General features: G+C 34.9%; 1 protein-coding gene across 1 annotated transcript in view; it reads right to left on the reverse strand.

Annotated features, from left to right (window-relative positions):
* Window positions 1-19,536, reverse strand: part of PPFIA2 (PTPRF interacting protein alpha 2) — a 325,682-nt gene that overhangs the window by 145,152 nt on the left and 160,994 nt on the right. The window contains exon 3 of the mRNA XM_082777242.1: window positions 7,529-7,591. Coding sequence (XP_082633368.1) covers window positions 7,529-7,591 — 63 coding nt within the window. The remainder of the gene's footprint in view (window positions 1-7,528; window positions 7,592-19,536) is intronic.

Genomic DNA, 19,536 nt, shown 5'->3' on the forward strand with positions numbered 1-19,536 from the left:
TAACTGTGAGATAACCCTTGTATTCATACACTTCACCACATAAATGTACAATTTGACATTCTGGAGGTCTAGTACCAGAACAACACTGCTAAACTGTTGAACATCAATATTAAAAGGAAGTAGCAAGGACTGATGCTCCATGAACTTACTGTTTATTGTCTTGCCTGTAATTCGGGAAAATTTCATCTTTTGAGGGTTTGAGAAATATTGTAGATGGTGAATAATATTCCTTTCACAATAACTGACTATTTAAACTTCCAGGAATCAGTCAACATCTTTAGTAGTTATAAAAATGTACATGTAATCAAAGCAAAAAAATAATGGTGGTATTGTTTGTGGAAAAATAAGCCTGTGATTTGAGGCACTGATCAGGTTACAAGCAACCAGAGTTAATTCTTTTTTATAAAAATTAGAGCTGAAGATGTTTAGTCAGATGCTTACATTTAATTGAAACATCAGCACATTAACACACTATTTAAAACAAAAAAATACACTCAAAAGATTATGTCTAAGAAACTGCTAGATATCTGAAGTAATTCAAATCCTAGTCTCAAATGACAGTCAGTGAGCTTTTTACCACAGACTTTCACTGATCACAGTGAGTGGCAATTATCTATGCCTTGAATAGATTAAACGTAACTTCACATTGTAAATGTTAACAAAATCACAGCACATGACAGCCATGTGGCAAAAGCAGATAAATAAACATTTGAAGGGATTTTCTAAATCCATTTAGGCTTATATTTGCTAAGAAGCACACTAGTCATTTTCTGAGGATAATTTCTTCCACTGTCTGATTGGTCAAAGGGACAGTTTTGGCCTTTTTCTGGTTTTGTGTTTGGTTCCTTTTTAGTTAGGACCAGTAAGAACGCTAGGAATGTGAGAATGTTAGAATGTAAACTTCACTTTGATTAAAGATGGTGTGAATGCGAATATTGAAACTAAATAAAGCTGAGTTGATATTATTAGAAGTGGATGATGACTGAGACTGCTAGCAGCTGCAGCAGAGTCAAGCTCTCTTGCCAGTCCTCTTAACTCCTCTTAACTTAACTTTAAATGTCTAAAAGCTAGACATTTTCACATTGGTTATAAGGTGGACACAGTGCTCATACCTGTTTGTAGATTTGAGTACATGAGGGATGCTTAGTATATGGCTACACTGGTGAACTGTATGCAGGTGCCCTGGCAGTGTCAGGGGGCTGTAGCGGCCTCTGTGAGGAGAGGCCAGGGCTGCCCTGTGCCAGACATGGCCGGTTCCAGCCAGCTCCACTGGCCTCACCACAGGGCTCATCTGGGCCCAGCAGCCACTCTGGGGGCACCTTGGGGAAACTATTTAATAAAGGGGGAAAAAGAAAGGAGGAGAAAACAAAAAGAGGAGGAAACAGTGGAGGGAATGGTATGGTCAGAAGAAGAGGAGGTGCTCCAGGTGCTGGAGCAGATAGCCAGCCTGTAAGGCCCACATGTACAGTGGGGAGGTCAAGGTCAGCCCACAACAACGTGAAGCCTCCCAGGGCACCACAGGCAGGGTCCTGGGTACATCATACCTGAGGACCTGCTCAGTAAAGCTATATAGTAGTGTCCAGTTTCTGTGAACCTAGGCAACACTTTTTTAATGCACTGTTCATTGTTATATTGATTTTTAAGTGGTTTCCTCTCCCAGGGTACAACAGGTAAACTATAAATTAGAATGCTTTAGTTGGTAACAGATCTAACCTTATGGTGTCGTGTCCGTTCCTAGTGCATGTTAAAAATCAAAAGAATGTGGAATAATCCAGATATCATCTGAGCATTGTTCCTTGTGAATTGCTTGTAAACAGTGCTACAGCTCTTAATTTCTGATTTCCATTTTGCAATTTTTAATCTCTCACATCATCGGAATCAATGCATTGGAACTGTGTCAGTCCAAATGGCACTGAAACATGTTGGAGTGCTATGCTGGGACACAGTCACTGTCCATGTAACAACGTTACCATGGGTGTGTGTGGTCACACACTTGAGGAACAGGACAGCATGTTGTTGCTAAGACATGTTTGCTAGTGACACATTTCTCCATTTGTAGTGCACTGCTCCTCTCTCTTTCTACCTTTGGATTTAACACACTTGGCACAGCTGGGCAAATGGCAGATCTGACAGCTAATTGCCTGACAAGAGGTCTACACCGTGCAATTTGCTGGCCCTATGGCATGGAACTGGGAGATGACAGCCAAAAGATTAGTGTCATGTTAAAAATATTGTCATCAGCAATTAGAACTAATTTAATTTGCTTTTCTGCTTAGAAGTTTATTTGTTAATGAAGTTACTCCTAAAATCAGAAGTACAGAGTTTGGACAAAAGCTTGAGAACAGAAATCCATATTTTTTTTTTTCCCCTTTTTTTACCCATGGATAAAGTAACACATCTGAGTGCTAGCGCGGTCTGACACCTGAAGGTGTGCCAATCACATAAAATGTGTTTGTACCTTCAAGAGTACAAAATTTACCAAAGAGGCCACTCTTTGGTAAATTCCTGAATCTTGTGAGGGCTGAAAGAGCTGAAGGTGTTCAGCTAAAAGGTCAAGGAGCTTTCATAGCTGCCTGATAAAGGTTGGAGATTTCAATTATGTTTAGGCTTCTGACTTTTTGTTCCTATGCCCAGTAGTTCTGGATTATTATTTTTCCTCTCTCAACCTCAGAAACATTCCCAGGACAGGAAAAAAAAAGATTCCATCTTTCCTAAAAATAAAGGCATTGGGCTTAAACTTATGGAAAAAATGCTCAGCCTATTCACATGAACATCTTTATTTATATAAAAAAAACAAAAAACAAAAAACATAGGAAATGCAATTTCATCCTCATTTAGAATATTTTAAGGTATCTGTATTTTATCAAAGCTTTCTCTCATCTCTCTTCCTCACTGTAACCATCCCCCTCAAAACATTAGAAATAGTGTAAAGAATTAAGATTGCTTTAAGATTGCTGATGAATGAATATTTTAAAAGACACTGCATAGCAGGAGAATTTGATAAAGCATAGGCAAACTGCTGTTTTCACATAGAACTTCTGTATAAAATATACATGCCATATATCTTGCCTAAAGCCATAAGACAGTCAAAAACATTTATGTTACAAATTTACTCTCATTAAGCTACACAACTAATAAAAACATCTGTCCAAACAAAGCAGCCCAAATCACATATGCTGACATTTTAAAGGCCCTGCGTTTCCAAAGTATTTACTTTCAAACTTGTGAAATCTCTGTCAAGAATTCTTAAGGTGTGCATCCCTTTAGACAGAACAAATGTATCTTTTCCATGGAAACAGTAGCAGAATGCTGCATTGTTTTGTACTTGTTCAAAATAAAATAATTAGCTTTGTTTTCAAATATATACAGTGAAAGATGTTTTAATTTATTATACAAAGCACATTAACAGCTCCCCCCCCCCCTTTAAGTTCTGCTGCCTTGAATGAAGAAAACACAATGCTTAATACCTACCTTTCATATTTTGCTGTTTACTTTTTTACTGTTTATATTAAGGAGCTCTAAAGAAGTATTAATACCCCTATTTTGCAGAATCTCAAGGTCACGCAACTACAGCAATTGGATCTGCATACAAAGTGTCTTGGATTTGTTCTGACCATTAGCTTGCATTGTTTCAAGTAGTGGCATAGAAATATCATCAAGTAATGGCATAGAAATATCAGAGTATGATAGACTGTTACATCTAAATAACTCTTTATCCATGACTGATGTCCATCAAGGCATATTAGAACTCATGTGAACTCTAAAAGCATATCTACAGAAATTACTTCTTATCAAGAAAAAGTTTCTTATTTTCAAAGTGTACAGCAAATTTATTAATTGTTCAACAACTAAAATATAAAAATAATACATGTACATATGTACAGATATGATCAAGGTTTATGATATCTTTCTTGCATATCTTGCATGAAAGAGAGTTAAGTGCCTCTCACTATCCTACTATCCTACTAAACAATATGCAAGATGAGGGAATAAACTGTAATAGCATATTACTGTTGTCTATACTACCAATTTCTTCACTCAGCTTCTCTCATGTAAACAATTTATAATAATGAGAAATAGAATACAGAAAGTTTATGTGGTAATAAAGGTAAATTGAGGCCTATAATGAAGACTGTAGAGGTATAAACTTCACAGAACAACAGCATGGAAATTATATTTTTTCATTTGTGGAAAACTGCCCACAAAATTTCACCTTAATTCCTCAAAATTTCTGAGTTTCCAAATCTGAATATATAGCAGTTTCTTTTTGTTGTTAAGTTTTATTGCAAGCTCTGCAGTGTATTTCTATGAAGCAAAATAATGTACTACACTCTTTATATTTAAATACCTGCTTAGTTTAATTGTTAATATCATTAATAGATGTTACTTAGGTGTAATAAAGTGTTTTTCTCATGTTTTAGCACATATGATTCATGAACAATATATTCTATATTAATATGTTAATATAAAAGTGTGCTTGCAAAAAAGTCTAAGAAACTGGGCTTTATTTAGTAATGACGGACTTCATAAATGGTTCCCAAACATCAGGAGACTAGAGGATTTAGGAATGAATTAAAAACTGCAATTATTCATGAATTTTTTGGATGACTCTTTTCAGTTACACTATTTATTAGAAACTGAAGCTGGATCTGTTTTTGTATTTGTTACAGTGTCCCAGGAAGATCTTGTGTCAAGAGAAGAACATGTAAAGTATGTTCCTCCTTCCCTTTGTACCCTGCAAGATGCTGGGTGAAGGGGTAAGCACAGATTTCCACTCTTTATCCTTGCTGCAGGCTATGTGCTTTTAGATGACATGTAGATGTTGGTAAGGAATGTATTCTGTCTTTGAACCGGAAGCTTTGTTATAAATTCAGAAATCCGATAAAATAGGAAATAAATTTGCAGAATTCAAGTATAAAAAATCATCTGCACAAGATAAACTTTCATTGAGAATTATTCCAAAATTTGAAATAGAGAAAATACGATATATCCTCATTAGGTCTTCAGAGTTAACAATTTGGTTGCTTCAATGCATTCATATAATGAGAATCTAATATTAGATCTTGTGGCCAATTGAAAATGGTTTTGAGTGTAAGTAAATAACAATGGAAAGAGATTGTTTCACACCATTTGTGAATGATTTTCTCAGCAGAAGAAAAATAGTAGTTTTAAGCATGAAAAGTTTTATTTTTAGTGTTCACACTAAAAGTGAAATCTAGAATGTGAACTTTTTTATTAAAGATCATTTAAGACTTTTTAGTTTGTGGAGAGAATTCAGAGGGAAATACTGAACCCCAGTCTTCCAGTTGGATTGCAAGATTTTTCACTGTTATCCAGACAGGAATTACTTTTTTTCCCAAGTTTCAGCTTTGAGACTTAATGTCTAGTTTAAGCTATTCACCTAACCTACTGCTTAAGTTAAGAAAAAAAGACCACTCTGTCACAATTCCTCTGCCATTTTAAGGGGATGATTCTTGAAATGGTGTACCTTGTTTTCTTCATTGAAAGAAGCTGTATCATAACTTATTTCATACCAGGCTTTTAGAGGGCTACAGTTTAGCGATGTAAAATTTTCTGTAAGTAACAAGTTAAACTGAGAAAGCGGAGTTTGTATTACATAATTTTAATAACCTATAAGCAAGATGTCTAAGCCAACATGACCTTTTAGGTCCCCTTTTCAGTACATGGACAAAGACTGATATTTTCAGAGAGCTGACAGGTGATACTGACTCTAGCCTTCACATTCTCTGGAGCAGAGACAACTACATTAAATTTGACATTAAACTTTAGGCAGGAAAATCAGAAGATGCAGTTAGAAGAGCATGTAACAAATTCTAATTTTTATTCCCATTCTTATGGAGTTTTATATATTTCTTTTTAGAGGAAAACAAAACAAAACAAAACAAAACTACAGGAGTCCAGAGAGAATAAACTACTTTTTTTTTTTTTTTTCTCTCTTTTTTTTTTTTTTTTTCTTTCTTTTCAAAGGGGAGAGGGATCATTAGTTTACAATTCTGGTTCTTGTGATTTCTAAAGACAGGAATAAGGACATTCTTGTTCAACAGCAGTTAATGAATCCCATACTGATTTTGGTGGTACTGAACATAATCCGAAGAATGAAAAAGTAATCTATGAGTTGTTGATTTACGTCATTCTTTTAAGAAGCATCTATTTAGAGTCTGTCTTAATGTAATTTTCAAAAACAAAATAAAATGCCCCAAACAGTTGTGAAGTAACGGTACATACCAAAATACCTAAATCTGAAATCCTGCAGTTTTTCATACTTGTGAATTATTATCTTTCATTAAAAATGGTACTATTTGCAGACCAAAATGTCAAGATTGTCCTGCTGAAGTTAAAATCGTGCTGAAAATCTGGAAGAGACTGGGGATTAATCATGTATTGTATATTGAGGGACTTTTTTCCTCTGCACATGAGCAAGCCTGAAATGAATCTAGCAGTACAAATCATAGTCAAGAAGTTACTGTATTGGTCCATTCAAGAAATCCATAATGATTCAGGCAGTCAGATGCAATATTTTCATATACTGTGACATAAAGAATTTCTCAATATTCCCTTAGGAGAATAACCTTTCCAGGAAAAAAAAAAAAATATTTTGTTTGTGTTTATTTTACTTTTCCAGAAATAGTGTGGATGAACTAAGTTCTTAACTGTATAGTACTTGTACTTTGGTTATATCTTATATCTCAAAAAAACTTCAGGTGATGGAAATGTTTATCCAGATCTCCTTCTGACAGTTCTCCTATAAATAAGATATTTTTTAGCTGTAAAGTAAATTGCTAAACACATTATATGACAAAAAATGGTTTCTATATAATGAAGAGTCAAAATATTTTCTCAGCAGTACATCCCAAATTCCTATTTATGTTACCCCATTAATGTATACAGCTCTATTTTGGCTCAATGACTTTCCATTTTCAGAACAGATTTAGTAAAAGTGATACATTACTTATTATACTACAAGTGAATAAATTGCTTTTTCTGTTAGCAAAAATTGTTTTCTTATTCTGTTTTCATCAGCAGTAGTAACTCTTCCTTTCTTCTGTTTTAAATCATGGGATATATTTGTTTAAGCAAGAAAAACAAAATTACCTTTCTTCCAAATTTAGTATTACACATCTTCATATTAAAATCCAATTTAGAACAAGGTTAAGTAGAATAAATATAGCTTCTCATTGCTTTCCTCATTTTGCCTACTGCTGTTCTACTCATTTCAACTGACAAGAGCATTGAGCTGGGAGAGAAGCAAGGTAAATTCAGAAGGAACTGTGAATATATTATCATTGTATTTATTCAGTAGTGCCATCAACTCATATAGATAAATGACACTAGTTCAGTATTTTTATAGGCTGAGACCTCACTTGTAGTACAATATTCAGTGACCCTGAAATATATATTATGAAGTAAACTCAAGATGCACAAGCTCCCGTGGGCAACAAAATATCAAATTCACATAAGGATGTTTTGCATTTAAATTACACAAAAATCCAAGATATGTAAAACATACATTAGGGCAGGATATGGTCCTTTGAATGTTATTCTCAATGCTCGTACCAGCAGCAACCGTCATCTGAAAAAGGGATTCAAAGATTCTGCTGAATGGAACAGAATTTTGTAAAGTGCTACAGTATAATTAAATTACACCATGTTAATAAGATGAATGTTATTAATTATCATTCAAACAAGCTGATCTGAGAAAAAAAAATGTTGCTCAACAGACATTCACAAAATAAAAATTAAAAGTATCGTTACGTCTTTTGGCTAATGTAGTGCTAACAACCAAATATTATATTATTTATATGTTCTGTACAGTGCTATGCAGAAGTGAACTCTGACACATTTTCAAACAGTCAGATAACTGTGGAAAAATAATTGTACCTCGATGACTAACTTTAAACTGAGTTCTCTACCTAAAGCAAGATTGACCACTTCACAAGAAAGAAGGAAAGTAGGATTTTCTCCCCAAAATTACTCAAATTAAAATAGTTTATGGACAGACACATAAGAAACTATTAAATTGTAAGGAAGAATTTACCTATTAAACAGATATTTTTTTTTCAAGCTGCCTCAGACTTCTCTATTGTACCAAACAATCATAATAATGGAAAATAGTATGCGAAAAGTTATATGTTGTTAAAAATCTGAAAGTCCCTTTTAAAGAATACTTTTTAACATTAAATGTTGTTTTCCTTCATTTTTCATTACCTTTTCATGTGTTTTTGCAGAGCCCAACATAAAAAATGCTTCTGTAGGCAATCTAACCAGGTTACTAGACTAACTCTCTAAACAATTTATTTCCATCGTTGAGAGTAATAATAAACACAACATTCATCCTAATTATAGTTGAGCTTTGTCATCTCTCAAAATAAATATTGACCAAAACTTTATTTCTGTGACTATTTACCACTTTAGTAAGTGAGGTGGTAAGCCTGGTATTGACAGAGTATATACATATAACTGATAGAGTTCTGAATAGACACTATTTTTAGAGTTCTGAATAGGAAGCATTTTGATATTCAAGTATTTGTAATAGCATCATATAACATCTGAATATACAACATATTGCAATGTGACTTTACTATAATTTAAGATGAATTTAAACTTGACTATGTTGTGACTTATTTGTGCAGGAAATTAAAATGTGCACATTTTCAGTATTTTTAATATTAACCACAGGCATGTATGCATCTTTCTCTGTCTATGAAGAATATTGCCAATGCACTTAATGTTATGATTTGTATCAATTTTTAAATATTTGAAAGCACTTTAAACTTTCAATGCTTTAAAGTATACTTATGCTATTAGTGGGAAGAAAAAGACTAAATCTGGAATTTTAAGCAAAACTCTCCATTCTGCCAACACCAACAATTTCTTATATTGCTTGTCTCAACTTTCCCTTCTTCAAATTCACACCCTTAAATATTTGAAAGCATTTTCATAATACTGTTTTGATTATTTTTTAAAGGAAATTTCACTTCATACAAAGTAACTACTTTTGAAAAGAACATTTCCATGCAAAGCAACTTTGTGATCAGCTGATGGATAATGTTTAGATGGATATTTAAAACACTGTTAATCCAGAATTTTGTAAGAAAGACACAGCCCACATTATGTCAGGATGACACTGTTTTAAATGAACAATATCTCAGCACAACAAAACACATACATTATGAACTTTATGTATTCAGTATTTGTCTTATACATCTTTATTACTAGCCTAACGCCCATTACATTTAATTTCAATGTTTTTACATATGAAACTATTTAAAAAGTTAGAAACACATGCACCTAGATTAATGTGTAAATTATTTACATTTTATTGCACATTTTTTGATTAATATACATACAATATGTACACTATATATGATGATTTCTGATAATTTTGTCCTTTCATGTGAAAAGGAGGACTACTGTATACTTTTGACTGCTGCATCTGCGCTGTTATCACGCGCTGTATATTCATCTTTTCTGTACCTAATAGTTTTAATAGCACTAATCTCTTAGCAATTTATTTCAAATTATGTTTTAAACATTTTCCTGTTGGAAAACTATGAAGAAAAGTTTATTAATGAAAGGTATAAAATTAACAGTGCTTAATTCTAGTAACTAATACATTTAAGGTCCAATATTTTGACTATTCAGGCCAGGAAACTTTACATAACTAGAAATGAGTGATCTTTGATCTTTCATTGATGTAAGCGTGTTTTCTTACAGCTGTGGTAATTTCCTATGCAATCATATTCATAGTATAGCTATTATGTCAAGTTCAAGAGAAGAGAACTGAAATAAAAACATTCAATAAAAAGTATGAAACTTGTGCATTATTTCTAAAATTGTTTGTCTTCAAACTATGTGTATTAAGGCAAGTATATTTTATTGTCATATGTAAATTTTGAGATACAAAATTCATGACTGAATTATGCAGTATAAGTAATGCAGCAATTCCCATCTCATGCATGTTGATAAAATATTTATTCTATTAAAGAAGGCATTTAATATTATAACACCTACTTAGTACTTTGTAGTCTAGTAACTGTAACCTATTAAAATTAATATTCATGAAACTTTCTATTACAGTTTGTTTTTCCTCTTGGAGAAAAATAATAAGCATCAAAATTTATCACGGGAGATAGGTGGGTCTACAGGGAGAGAAAATACCAAAACCAAAGCTCTAGAACATGTATATGTTCTGGCTTGGGATGAGTGCTTCAACTACTGTTTGCTGTGAACCGCACACACAGGGACAGATTTTCAAGCTTTATCTTAAGTGGTGGACCCTTTCCTCTCTCTGTTTGGTTTCCATATAAAAGAGCCCTTTGTGAGGTTGTGGCACATCTGAAAAAAAATTATGGAATGCAAAGGAAAAAAGCATCACCTGTGAAAAACCCTCTAGGTACACACACAATCAACCTACACCTCCTGGAGTTTCCTTGACTGCATCTGATGATAATCATAAATAATGACCCGCATATGCACCAAACTGGCCTACATTTCACAGCTAGATGTGAACAGTGAGAAGGATATCTGAGACTACAATTTCATTCTCCTGTGGAAGCACTAAAATAAAATGCAGTTTCAGCTAATTCTGTAAACTTACCTGCTAGAAATAGCTGAAAGTTCAGGAAGTCTAAAATAGTCAGAGTATCTAATACTATTATTCCTGAGCTTACCCCTTGTAGCAACTTTATTTTTTTCTCTGGTTAGTTACATTGGGCTTTCAAGTGATCTTCCTGTTCAGATCACATGAAGCAAGACATTTTCCTAAATACCCACATCATTAGAATCGAAACCTTCTTAATGAGTCTCTGGTCAAAGCTTTAGGAAGTTCTGCATTCAGTTCTGATGTGACTAGTACAGCATTTAATTTCAAGGTGAATTCCAAAATAAGATGTATTCAGATTTGCTAGCATAAAAAAAGAAAGTCAGATTTCATAATCAGTAGTATCCAAAGCTGTTGCCAAATTCAGAGATACTCACTGAATAAATCTAAATTGTTGGTAGACTGAAGAAATCAATGCATAACTGGGGAAGCCCTATTCTTTAACCTTTGTAGCAGGTATCTGACCATTCAGATCTGCTTACTGGAAAAGTAATGATAATTATGCTCTCAGAGATAAAAATTCTCCTTCAGAACAATATTTGGTGCTTCTTCACAAGAACTTTTATGTGACCTTTCTTACATCATTCAACAAAGCCTAAAATGCTATTTAAGTATTTCAGTCTATTGAAAAATTTATTCACTCATATTAATGAGTGAAAATAGGCAAAATCAGAAAAGATCTGGTTCTTTCTTCATGTTTATGTCATCTCTTTGTGGGGGAGCTAACTGAGGTAATGTGTCAGAAAGCCATCTGAACGGTCTTCAAGGTAAAAAGCCCCAAAGGAACAAACCAGTTACCTACTTTCTAGAGCCATTTCCGTGAATAATCCCCACTTTCACAGTACATAAGATACAACATTTCAATAAGTTTATACTTCATAGTGAAATTCACTACCTATTCTCTACAACAACCACCCCAGGACACCCAGACTATAAAACTAACCTCAGCTAAGTCTGTCCTGATGAAATGAAGCCTATTACACATACTACTCCATTCAGCTAACATGATCACTTCAATGAGCCGTATCTTCAGCTCACGCTGAAATCAGTTTAATCTAGATTCAAATGATAGACCCATTTGGACAAATGCATACTAATGCAGAATCTGTAGTTTTTCTTTTGTTTATTTGCTTTTTAAGCGTAACGTGAACTATAGGTCATACTAAAAAATAGATAGCTCTCTTTGCAATTGAAGGCCATAAGGCCTCACTGAACATCATGGTGCATTACATCATAGATACATCAGACTTCTGTGATGTATCTGTGATGTATCTGTGATGTATCTGTGATGTATCTGTGATGTATCTGTGATGGTACAAGCCTATTCTAACAACTTTAAAAAGTTATGTTGCCATGTGAATTCACAGTAACTATGTAGATGTCATTCATATTGCCTGATCTAAAGAGAAAGATAAGTGTCATATCCATGTGGTGGCAAAGTGTAATTTAATAATCACAAAGGTATATTTTAAAATTCACAGGCTGAATACTGGATAATTTTCTGTGACAGTTATCCCACCGATGTGTTCTCTTTTACTGAAAACCGTTTCAGACCTTGACTGGACAGAACCCTGGTACACCTCATCTAGTTAGTCACACATGAACTGATAATCTTCAGAGATAACTTCCAAGCTAAGTTGTGCTATGATTCTATTACTTTTCAATATTAAACTGTTATTTTCAATATTTATTTTTATAGAATGCATAGTTCTCATGATGCTAGATTTGGTACCTATAAACTGAGAAAGATAGAGAGAACTCCTTTGGATAGAAGGGAAACAAGCCAGTCTATGTATCTAGACAACCTGGACACAATTTTAATCCTGAGAAAAGTTCTTCTGATACCTCTGCACTTGCCTGTGCAAGAGATCTTTTCTATCACTTTCCCAGATCTTTTCCATCACTTTTAAGTGGTGGTTTGAAGCCCTTGGGGCTTGCTTGGGAAAAATGAAAGAAGTCTGTGACAACTAACAAGTGATTTCAGATCTTCATTGCTGACCTCATTATGAAAAAAAATGACATGTCCTTCCTCTTCTTCAGCCACCTCTGAGACTCACCGGTTGGCTATAAGTCTTAAAACTGCCTGTAAAGGGTGGCTTAGAAAGCAGTGAAGCAATGAAGACAACTCTTTCAGGCTCACTGAAGACCAAACTTGCCTGTCACAATTTGCTCTTGGGTAAGGGTTGACTGCACCCTCTGGGACACTTTAGACCCCATGCAGAATTCCAGCAGGTGGCTCAGACACACAGCCCACTTGCAAGGTAGACTTTTAGGTGGAAAAGATGAAAGACAGACTGTGCCACACTTAGATCTATTGAGGAGACCACTCCTTCAGTGTAACGGAAGCATAACTAGGGAGGACAAAAAAATGTAACGGATACATTTAAATCTCTCCTGGCTAGTCAAGTAGGGGACTTAACTAAATGAAGAAGTTGGCATTTATTCTGGAAAATGAACCCAGCAGGTTGATGAATTGACCTTTAAGATCATCAAGTCCAGCCATTAGCCTGACCTAGCAAATTCCATCACTAAACCATGTCTCTTAGTGCCACATCCACAAGTCTCTTAAATACCTCTGTGGATAGGGACTCCACTACTTCCTTAGGCAGCCTGTTCCAATGCTTGCCCACCCTCTTAATAAAGCAGTTCTTTCTTACATCCATTCTAAACTTCCTCTGGTGCAACTTGAGGCCATTTCCTCAAATCTTATCATTTGTCGCCTAAGAAAAGGAGACTGACACCCACCTCACTGCAACCTTCTTTCAGGCAGTTCTAGGAAGTGCAGAGGTCTTTCTTCAGACTCCTCCAGACTAAATGACCCCACTTCCCTCAGCTACTCCTCATAAGTCTTGTTTTCTAGTCCCTTCACCAACTTCGTTGCTATTCTCTATAGATGCTCAAGCACCTCAAGGTCCTTCTTGTAGTGAGAGGCCCAAAACTGAATAAAGTACTTGAGGTGTAGTGTCACCAGTGCCAAGTGCAAATGAACAATCACTGTTCCAGTCCTGCTGACTACACTATTTCTGATGCAGGCCAAGATGCCATTGGCACTTGTAGACATATTTATAAGAACATTTTATGTTTATTGTGCATATACACACATGCAGACCTATATCTATTCATATATATTTGTACATACACTATGCATAAATTAATAATTACTATATGCTTGATGATGATGACAAGCAGAAAAAAAAGAAATTAAAAAGAATAACAAAAGCCACACTCTACAACCATCTACATCTATATTAGCTCTCTGGTATGTGCAATGACCTGTACATACTTTGTACATGGGAACATTCCCACTGAGCCACAGGAAACTTGCTCTCTCTGTAGAGTTAAATCTACATGTTAAAAAAATTGCAAGATCTGGTCTTTAAAATCTAATATGTAGAAAGACAAGCCTTGCAGTGTAGAAATCTTCCCACAGGACTGTTACATGATGATACGATGACATAAGTAAGTAAGCATTTTAAAGAGATAAGATTCATATTTATTTCTTACCAGTATCAGAGTGAAAGAACTGTCTAATTATTCATTGATTAATCGTTTTGAAAATCTTTTGGGATGTGAATGCTGAAAAATACTGTAGTTAAAACACCATCTTATATTTAAACTATAAAGTGTTGATTTAAATGTATTGAATTTAGGACTTTTTTTTAATAGCAAGGTTTGGAACAGTGATCACAGAAGCAGTGTTTGAATTTATGTAGCCATTAAGATTTTTTGAGATCATGTGTCTGTGTTGTACCAAGGCACAGAACTAATCCAGCCATATCCTCTATTGTTAAAAATTTATTGTTAAAATTTATTGTTCAAAATTTACATCCAGGTTAGATAAAGCTCAAGTGTACCTGAGAAGCCTATACAGGTTTCAAAAACCTCATCTTATGAGAGAGAGAAATCTTTAGAATGAGGCATGGTTCACAGTGACATTGAAAGCTCTCTCAAAGGCAAAATGAAGCCAAAATTTTGAAAATGTGTTTAAAATATAGTGAATCATACTTGCTTTAATTTGAAAATTTTGCTTACTGTTGTCCTATTATAACTAAATGACTATGGCAGACAGCAAAGCTGAAAGCATGCCTAAATCTATTTCATGAGCAGTACACAATTTTGCTTGCCCAAAAAAGTAAGGTGAAGCCTATTTCAAACTATTCCTATTCTAATCCTCAGCTTTCTATATAGGGAAAAAATAGTAGGACTGTAAATGCCAGTTTGGTAGAGCAAAATGTTTTGTTTTGTTTTATTTTATAGTAAATATTTCCCTGATTTTCCTGAATGCATATGACTGTACATGAAGTTTCTTGGAAACCAAGGGACAATTTGCTCCCTGATACCTTGGAAGCAGGACGAAGACGAAGAAAAGGTACCCATGGTGAGTGCAGAATGTGGTGCTTTCTTGCAGTCCTGAGAAAGGATATGTATATATTTTCAGGGAAAATGATTTACAAAGTCTAAAGCTTTTTTTTTTTTTTTTTTTTTTTTTTTTTGTATTTAGTTCCAGTAAGAGATCTGATATCTTGAATGTGTGTGATAATGACAAAAAGGTTGAAAAATAGTTGTGAGGAATTTTGTGACTAGGCATTCTCACTACACAAGAGGCAAATGTCATTTTGCCTGGAGAAGCCCATTGGAGATTTTACTTCTGACATAGGTATCCTGCTATCTGGTTTCATGATTACGTAAGTGTTGTTATGATGGGAAAAAAAATCATAAAAAAATCCACCCTTATGAATTCTCAAACATCAAGACTCAGAACAAGTTAATTGCATCATAAAAAAAATATATTTGTGTTTTACTGTTTATGACGTGTATTTACTTAGCGAGGCTACTCTTTAAAAGCACTTAGTACACCTTTATCATTTAATTGTACATGTACACCTTTATCATTTAGCTATGCATACATATACATAAAGGAATTTAAACTTTGACTCACCAAGGCAACTCATCAAAATTTAAACTGAACTTAAGGGCTCTGAGCAACAACAAACCGGTCTTTTAAGGAAAGTCTTCAGAATAGTCTATATGGAAATTGTAGTCATAGATAGATGAGCTTCAGTAATGGTTTATCCTTCATATCCAGAGAAGAGTCATTAAGTATAACAAAACAACTTGTATTAATTTAAAGTATCCTATGTCAGTCTGGGAACATCCTCTTGTACTCCCTGTACAAATCATTGCAAGTTATTTGTTATGTGCGAGCTTTATACCATTTATGCTATGTTGGTACATGAATCCCTAATATTCCAAACTTTAAATGTAAACCAATGACAACTCCTAAGAAAAGTAACAGAAAACATCTGAGGTAATGAGGAGTTCTCTCTTCAGACAGTAAACTGGAAAACTCCAGTTTAATTTATCTTACAAAGGAAAAAGGACATAATATCTTGCCTGAACTCAGTCCCCTGGTGCAGGGTGAAAAAGAAATGATCTGACACAGTCCATCCCCTGTGGTCAGAGAAGCCAGTTGTGAAGAATTGACCATACCCTGCCACACTGCTGTGTTCAGCACAGCTGTGTCAAGAGATCAAGGGAGAGTGAAGAAAACTCCTTCAGTGCCCTACAGTGACAAACTGAGAGAGGCTGCCTGTGACTCTGACTCCCCTACCCTAGACTCAACACAGAGGAGGGCTGGGAAATATTGGATAGACCACATTTAATAATTTCTGAATGGTTCATTAAATTGTAAATCTGAAGGATGTGAATGCAGAGCAAAAAATAATTATCTTGCATAAACTGAGTGTAAAACGGAAGGTTGCTGTGGTATAACTTTCATATACACAGTTACCAGCATCTCAAGGCACAAGCTTCAATCTTCAATATCTATCATCATGTCATTGATAAACATTATTGAACATGATAGAGAGTTTTGAATATTATCTGGGAAAATACATATGAAAAGGATTTTAAAGAATATACACTGCCTTCCCTCTTCCACCTACCCCCTCCCCCCATCTTTCTTTTATATGCATTTTGGAAAGGTATCCACCACACAGTGCTTCTCTTCATTTATAATGATTTCTCATTTGTTTTTTTTTAAATACTATATAGTGATTAAGTGAATCTACTCCTGATCTATCTTTCTTTGGCTATAGGAGAAAGAGGAAACACTATTTTAAAAGTTGTAGAGCTGGGTGAAGTTAGAGGAAAATAAAAACTATGTAAGAGCACTCTGTTGCTTGATGACGCAAGAGGAATGATTTTTTTTTCATTAAAGCTCTGCCCATTCTAATTCCAACAACGATAGGTCTGCTGAGATTATTAGTCTAAATCCTAGACCGCATGAAAGGAGTTTCATATTCTATTTTGTACAGGTAAAGTATCACTTTTAAAACTAAAATCTCATTCTATAAGCTCAATAAATACAGGTAACATTGTTACACCCTGTTTTTTTTTTTTTTTTTTTTTTTTTTTTTTTTTTTTTTGTTATAGTCTGTCTGCTAAGAGAAAGATGTTCCCAGAAATGTAGATATCTGGTGGCCTATAGAGTGTTTTACTATAACAGTTATTAATTTGATGCTTTGTTTTAAATGTTTATCCTTCCAGAGAAAAGTACAGGTTTCTCTTGAAGATATGAGTGGGATAGGCATATGATACTGCTAATTCCTGGGAGATTTAATGCTACTCTGTTCAGCTAGCTTCCTAGAGATTTGTCTCTCTCCCTCCCTGACTGTACAACATTTTGCTGGTCCTGAATAGATCAGGGTCATCACATGAATTCTTGCTGTCTTACAACAATTATTATTTATTTAAAATAAATTTTATTAAAACTGGCCACAAGATTTGCTAGGCACTGTGCAGGTACAGGCCTGAGAATTTTTCTTTTCTGAAAAATGGCAGAAGAGAACATTTCATGTGTGTATAAATAATTCACAGTACTTGCTTTATTTACTTTTCCTAGGACGTACTGAAGCCCAGGCCACAGACTTCAGCAGCAGTAGTTTTATTTTCCCTTAAAGACCTCCAAATCCATTGAGTTCTCAAAAGACATTGAAATGCCAAACAAATATATACCAATGCAGTGCTACTTTCATGATTTACCCACAGTTTCAGGAACTGAAGCTGCTTAGGATGCTGTAAAGTAGCAGCAAAGGCAAATTAACAAGTCTATGCGTTTTTATTTATTTATTTATTTATTTTTCCTCAGCTGTTCATAACCCTTTGGGCATCAGCCAGATGTCAGAAATCAGTTCAGCTTCACATTAATGTCATTTGAGAAAGTCATAAGGAGAGGCAGATGCAAGCAGAAAAAATACACCTTGGAAAGACAGCTCAAAGATGGAGGATATAGGTGGAGAGGAGTTGGAGGCACTTTCACGGAAAACAACTAAGAAGCTATGAGAGACAAAGAGGCAACACGGAACACTGCTTTTAAGTATCCTCTTGAAAATAAATCTGAAAAGTGTATCTCTGATAGAAAATAAGTGATTATTTGCATTAACCCTCAAATGTAGTGTTTCCTCTCTTGTATCGCACTAGGGAGTGGAAATAATGTGATCATCCATGGAGTCTGACTCAGAAGTTGTTACTGTAGACACAATAAACTCCCAGTTATCCCTGAATTTGTGCAGGATTTGCTGCTCCACCTGGATACATACAAGTCCATGATCTGATAGGATTCATCTCAGAGTACTCAGAGAGCTGGTTGAAGTCATCATAGGACCTCTCTCAAATATCTTTCAATGGTCTTGAGAATTGGAAAAGGTCCCAGTTGACTGGAAGCTGGCAAATGTAGTCCCAATTTTCAAGAAGGGCAAGAAAGAAGATCCTGGCAATTACAGGCCTGTCAGTCTCACTGAAGTGCCTGGCAAAATTATGGATTATTCCAGGAGTTATTGAAAAACACCTACATGACAGCACAGTCTTTGGTCAGAGCCAACATGAGTTCCCTAGGGGAGGGTCATGTCTAGCTAACTTAATTTCCTTCTACAACAAGATCACCCAGCTAGTTGACCAAAGGAAGCCAGTCAATGTAATCTTTCTGGACTTCAGTAAAGCTTTCAATACTATCTCTCACACTATCCTTCTGGACAAAATGCCCATAATACAGCTAGATAAAAGCATAATAAATGGTGAACAATTGGTGATGTGTCAGGCCCAGAGGGTTCTTGTAAATGGCGTTACATCATGCTGGTGACCTATCACTAGTGGGGTTCCTAAGGACTCCATTTTAGGACCAGTCCTCTTCAATGCTTTCATAAAGGATTTGGATGAAGGACTTGAAGGTTTTTTGAGCAAATTCATGGACAATACCAAATTGTGTGGAGCTGTTGATTCCGTTGAGGGTGGTGAGGCCTTGCAGAGAGATCTGGACAAATTAGAGAACTGAGCAATTACCAACAATATGAAGCTTAACCAGAGCAAGTGCCGGATTCTGCACCTGGGAAGGGGCCAACCCTGCTTATATGTACAGGCTGAAGGACTAGATACTGAAGAAAGGGATCTGATCACTTGTGTTTTTCAGCCTGGAGACGAGAAGACTGAAGGGACACCTTCTCACAGTCTACAGCTTCCTCAGAAGGGGGAATGGAAGGGCAGGTGCTGATTTCTTCTTTCTGGTGACCTGTGATAGGACCCAAGGGAACAGCTTTAAGGTGCCACAGGGGAGGTTCAGGTTAGACATCAGGAAAAGGTTTTTCTCCAAGAGTATGATCAGGCACTGAAAGAGGCTCTGCAGGGACCTGATCACAGCACCAAGCCTGTCAGAGTTCAAGTTTTGGACAATGCTCACAGACACGATCTGATTTTATTTATTTTATTTTATTTTATTTTATTTTATTTTATTTTATTTTATTTTATTTTATTTTATTTTATTTTATTTTATTTTATTTTATTTTATTTATTTTATTTTATTTTATTTTATTTTATTTTATGTTATGTTATGTTATTTTATTTTATTTATTTTTATTTTT

The sequence above is a fragment of the Aythya marila genome (genome assembly GCF_965140915.1).
Source record: "Aythya marila genome assembly, chromosome: 1".
Classification (NCBI taxonomy): Eukaryota; Metazoa; Chordata; class Aves; order Anseriformes; family Anatidae; genus Aythya; species Aythya marila.